Genomic DNA, 5,755 nt, shown 5'->3' with positions numbered 1-5,755 from the left:
ACACACACACACACACACACACACACACAGGCAGAGAGGGAGAGGAAGAGATAAAGAACGAAGGAGAGAAAGAGACTGAGAGAGAATGAGAGCGAGACATTCTCTTTATTCTCACCTGGCTCTGATCCTATTTATTCAGTGAATATGTTTTTCACTTTGTAATTCCCCCTCTGATTTCTTTCCATCATTCACTTTGGTCTCAATTCTCCCACACAAAAGTAACCTCCAAAGATTTCTCTCTTTTTTACATTTCGCTCACAAAGTCTTACAGCATACTAGAGTGCCGGCAGAGGTGGGAAGGGTGCCACAGTGTGCTACTTAAGGAGTACTGAGTGAAATTTGACTTATACCCGACCTAAACTTACTGAGTTAATAATCAAACAATACGGTTCAAAGTTTACAAAGACAACAATCATTTTATTGATTTTATTGTTGTATAAAACATTACCATACATAAACTACAGAAGCATCTACAGTATCTCACATAAGTGAGTACACTCCTCACATTTTTGTAAATATTTCATTACATCTTTTGGGACAACACTGAAGAAATGACACATTGCTACAATGTAGAGTAGTGAGTGTACTGTTCGTATAACAGAGTAAATGTGCTGTCCCCTCAAAATAACTCAACACACAAACACAACACTTTTGACCTGTACTGTGTGTATGTATGTATGTATGTATGTATGTATGTATGTTCTTCAGCACCTTTCATACAAGAAATACAGAACAAAGGGAAGAGAAAATAGACATTGATGAACATAAACATAAAAACAGGGTTTGAATGCCATCAACATAAGATAAAAAATAAGATGAAATAGAATACATAGAATGCTTAACATGAGATGGAAAACAAAAACCCACTGAAATATAATGCTAAAAATAAAGTTAAATTAGCACCCATATTTGCTGCATTAATACATTAATAAACACTGCAGCATCATTAAATTGTCTCATCTTTTCTGTTAAGTGGTGGAGATTTGAGTTTTTGTAAGACAAAAGCATTTTGCCTCTAGCGCACTCTCTACCAATCAGCGCCAAGGTCTCTGAGGCTACAGATAAACAACAGATTCTACTTTTTCCAGCAGACACAGACTCACCACCGGTCTTCATTACACCCAAATAAGCATTTTTCAGCTACCTCCGAACGTCTTCCCTAGGGTGTAACCTCACTGTCTTATCTGTGATTGGCACAACCCCAAGTTGCCCCGGAAAAAAACACTTTCTCGTTGGTGCTGGGGGCATTAACAAACACACTACAGTCTTATTATCTCAGTTCTCATGGCCATATTTAATGAATAATCCAGTTATAGGATAAAGTCTATTTTTGTGGTTAAGTTTGGGTGTTTTGGGACAAAATAAATGTAAATTTCTGGCCCCGAGAAAAAAAAATATGATAAGAGCCAGGGTGAAAACATAAACCAAAGTACAGTTTGCCATAATAATTGCAATTCAGTACTTTCACTCTAATGAATCACATGTAGAGTGTCTACACATGCACATGCACATCCACATCCACACACTGACTGCATCATGCATGCATGCGTGCCACTTGCCCCTATCACTCTGTATGCATTAACAACACACTCTGCATACACTGGTGGCGAGCCCCGGGTGGTCGCCTGTCATGGCAGGTTCAGGTTGATTTGTTGTATCTTAGATGAGTCTTAAGGCAGCTGTGCTTGTGCAGCAGGCAGCAGGTGCTCTGGGCTAACTCGCTATTATGTCCAGAGATGAGGGAGAGAAGGAGGAGGCGGGTAAGGGGGAGGCGGACAGAGGAGGAGAAATGCCAAGCGCACTCTAAAAAAGCCCGAGTCCAAAGCGACGGCATGTTGCGCTATGCATAAAGATTGACCCAGCCACATCATCCGTCTCTCAGCTGACTGCCCCGTCCCTCTGGCGATGCATTAGTGGGCTTCTCCTGACGAAAAATTAACATCTCATTTCACTAATACATATAGAAGCCAACGCAGTGATTGCTGACAGGGGAGTGAGCTGTGAATAAGCCTGTGAAGAGGAGGGAAAACAGCGGTTAAAGTAGCTGCCTACGTGTTCAAATTAAAACGTACAGAGGCTTGTGTCGGCTCACCCCCGAGTTAACTACAGTAAAGACCAGTATCTGGCTGGTTATGATAGGAGAGGCCTGTTTTTTTTTTTTATTGGGCATGTTGTTTCTCCTCCTCCTTCTGTAGTTTTTCTTAAATCCTAGAGATATTCTGATCTAATTGGTCAGCACGTCCCGTTCTTCCACATCTGCGCTCTCTCTTTCGCCATTGCAGCCGGGGTATGACTGTAACAGAACTGAAGCAGAAATTTCTACCTCTACGAAGTATAGTTGTGACATAACCGTACGGAAGTCCTGATGGCTCGTTCAAAGTCGCAGTTTCTGAATACACCTGCTTTGTAATCAGAACAGACATGGGAATCTTACCATTTACAACATGGGGCCTTTGAAGGATAAGGCTGGTGTCACTTTCTAAGTTATTGTCAGAAAATCCTCTGAAAGATGGCTCAGATTGAATTGAAGTGACAGAGTAAATATAATTATTACGGTTGTGTAAATGCCCCACATTAGGAACAGGATGTGATGTCACAGTTTGAATGTGCATTTTAAATAAATGAAGCATGAAGCATGAAGAATGAGTAATGCAGAATTGCTTTTGTATTGAGATTGCATTGTACAAATGAACCTGAAATAAATAAATGATTTAATACAAACAGTATTTATGATAAAGAGTAAAAGAGATTTACTACTCTGCTAGCACATATGTGGGATGATAAGGTGCAACCGTCTCTTAAAAAAAGTCATCCAGGTCAGTGACAGGAGACAAGATAATATTCCTATTAAACAACGTGCGTGGGTGGAAATGAATAGACATCTTGTTCACTAAAAGCGCTGCGTAGAGTGTTTGGCAGAGGAGGCGGGATGAAGGAGGGCCTTGTGATATTATCACCGCCGCGGTGTAATGAAATCAATGAAAGTGTCATCTTCTCCAGGGCCTGTGATTTGTGTCTGCCACTGGTGTTCACGAAAGGCAACACAGGAGCTTGTTTGCACAATGGCGGAGGATTTGTGGGTGTATTGAAATGACATTTCTCCGTAGAATTAGGAGAACACGGAGCAGGGCAATAGTTCATGAATGACACATTGTTACTCTATTCCCTGGCATGGATTACACAGCCTCTACATTGATGGTTATTGCTGCTATTTTCTCTGACTTATGGTTCATCTCTCCGCCCTTCTCATCCTCCTCTTTCTCTTCCTACACTTTTTCTCCTCGCTTGTTTTTCTCTCTCTCTTTCTCCCACTTCTCCACCTATACCTCCACTGTATATCTCCCGCTCTGCAGGCCCCAAACAGGAGATGATCTACGACTTCTGGCGGATGGTCTGGCAGGAGAACTGCTTCAGTATTGTCATGATCACTAAGCTGGTGGAAGTGGGCAGGGTAGGTTTTCCTTCTCTTTGTCCTGTGACCTCGCCTCCAGCCAGCTGTGAAGATAGATGGAGGGATGGAGGGAGGGAATGTATTTCTGGAGCTCCCTCTTTTTATCATCCACCATACATCAGAAGAGCCGCTGCGCTCGGTGTTGTGGGAGGAAATGGCTGCCGCTGTCTGATCCTGTAAGATCGCCTTTTTGCTTTGGTGCCTGGGCTCCAAAGTCGAAGCTTTGATGTATGTGAAGGAACATTGTGGCCTCTGATCTGTTACTCTAACGGAAGACACTACGGAGGGAATAGGGGAAATATTTGAACTAATAGATATCAGTATGAAACTAACTCCAGTTGGTTACTTTCAATAAGACAATATTTTTTTGTATTGCAAGTTTTTAGGCATTATTTTGTTAAATATGTTTTAACTTGCACACATGTCTAGAATGGGAATCTGAACCTTGGATGAAGCTAGGTTTAAAATTCTTGTTTTATTTTGTTGACATATTTAAGTTCAAGGAAATTTCGGATATCACTTTGAACCACTCCATAAATCAAAAAATACTGTCAGAGAACAGCCAAAGAAAAATCTGTTTTTGCCATGTTTGTAGGAATCAGATGTTAAATCAGGCTGTGAATGATATGTTAACAAATCCCTGTGTAAAAAGCTTCAGAATGTAGGTGTAGAGTTTGGTGTATGTAAGTGCTACTGCAGTGGAGGATTCCTAGAGTCTAAGAAAACTCAAATATAGAAAAAAAAACAGCTACTAAAGAAATGTCATAAATTTCCATACATTTTACACACACTATACAGGTGATTAGGATCAAACATTTTAACCAGCAGATAGCTATGAAATGTCCCCAGTTGATTACGTACATTAAAACAATTCATTTTTGTATTACAAGTTTTTTGAAATTCTAATGCTTAAAAATACAAATGAGGAATCTTCTCATGCTAATGTAGCTTTTGCTGAGGCGTTATATTGTTGGGTAGTTTAATTTATATTATAAAAACAAACATGTTTTATAAACTTACATGTGTTTTGTGTGCAAACATCTTAATTTGTTAAGTAACTAAATCTGTCAGATGAATGTAGTGGAGTACATTTCTCTCTGAAATGTAGCGAAGTAGAAGTAAAAAGTGGCATGAAAAGACTGAAGTAAAGTACAAGTACCTCATATTTGTACTTAAGTACAGTACTTGAGTAAATGTACTTAGTTACATTCCACCACTGGTGTACAGTTATTTCTAAATCCTCAGTTTATGATATATAATAAGAGAGTTAAAACCATTCCTATTAAATCATTAAAAGCTAAGGAATGTCACAGCTACCAGACAGAACCTATCTATTTCCAAGAGCGGGAAATCAGATGTGAAAACGTTTTGACATGTTGACCCCAAAAAACATTGGGGACAACTGTTATGTGTCAAATGTGATGGTGGAGATGATTGGAATGACTGTGTTAATGTCCAAATATTTAGCAAAGCTTACAACAGGATTAGAGCATTCCAATTAAAGCTACATTTACATTGCTACTTTTTGTTTTTTAAGCCCAATTTTGTCCCAAAAGCGATCTCTGTGCACTCCAAGTGTTTTTAGCTGCAGTAGATTAACTAATACCGAACCGCATATCCCATCAACATTCTCGTATACTGGGCATAAACAGGACGCAGCTTTTATACTCCGCCTGTTGCTGGTAGTTGCCATGGGAACGTTAGTAGCTTAGTCTCAGAGAACAAGACGCCCTGACCCGACCAAGCGGTGAAACGTTGGCGTCAGTGTCGGTGTTGCCAAAGGTCTCTGTTTGCGGCCGTTGAGATTGAAACACAACCCCGTGGATTCCAAACCAAAACATGGTCACAAGTGTTTTCAAATGTCTCCAGCTCTGAATCGCCAGAGCAGGGGGAATGAAAGCAGAAGATACTTGTTTTTAATCCAGAGCGTAGCAATGTGAATGTAACCTAAAGGTCCGGACACACCAACCCGATTATCGGCCGTCGGGCAGTCTGCTCGAGTCTGTTTGGTGTTTTCTGTGCCGTCGTCACTCGGGGGGGGGCGGGCGTCTGCTTTAATCTCGACCGATTTGACATGTTGAATCAGAAGGCGGGCAGTCTTTGGGCGGACTCAATGACCAATCTCTCTGATGAATTGTCCTGTTTTTTCTTTTTTTCTTCTTTTCTTTTTGTTTCTTCTTGTTTCTATATACTAAATGCTACTATCCTGTCTTTTTTTTTGTTTTTTTACTGTAACTCCAACTTGCCTATTGGACTGCAGATGGACTCGGGCTACAATCTGGCACATTTACGTGTACTGTTGTG

General features: G+C 40.5%; 1 protein-coding gene across 9 annotated transcripts in view; it reads left to right on the top strand.

Moving 5' to 3' along the window:
• The window catches only part of LOC116702075 (receptor-type tyrosine-protein phosphatase U), a 221,250-nt gene that overhangs the window by 183,402 nt on the left and 32,093 nt on the right, over window positions 1–5,755 (top strand). For all 9 annotated transcript variants that reach the window (XM_032536175.1, XM_032536172.1, XM_032536173.1 and 6 more), the window contains one exon: window positions 3,354–3,451. In XM_032536175.1, coding sequence (XP_032392066.1) covers window positions 3,354–3,451 — 98 coding nt within the window. The remainder of the gene's footprint in view (window positions 1–3,353; window positions 3,452–5,755) is intronic.

The sequence above is a fragment of the Etheostoma spectabile genome, chromosome 14 (genome assembly GCF_008692095.1).
Source record: "Etheostoma spectabile isolate EspeVRDwgs_2016 chromosome 14, UIUC_Espe_1.0, whole genome shotgun sequence".
In the NCBI taxonomy this organism is placed as follows: domain Eukaryota; kingdom Metazoa; phylum Chordata; class Actinopteri; order Perciformes; family Percidae; genus Etheostoma; species Etheostoma spectabile.
The sequence above is the reverse complement of the archived record's forward strand: the minus strand, read 5'-3'. Positions and strand labels throughout refer to the sequence as shown.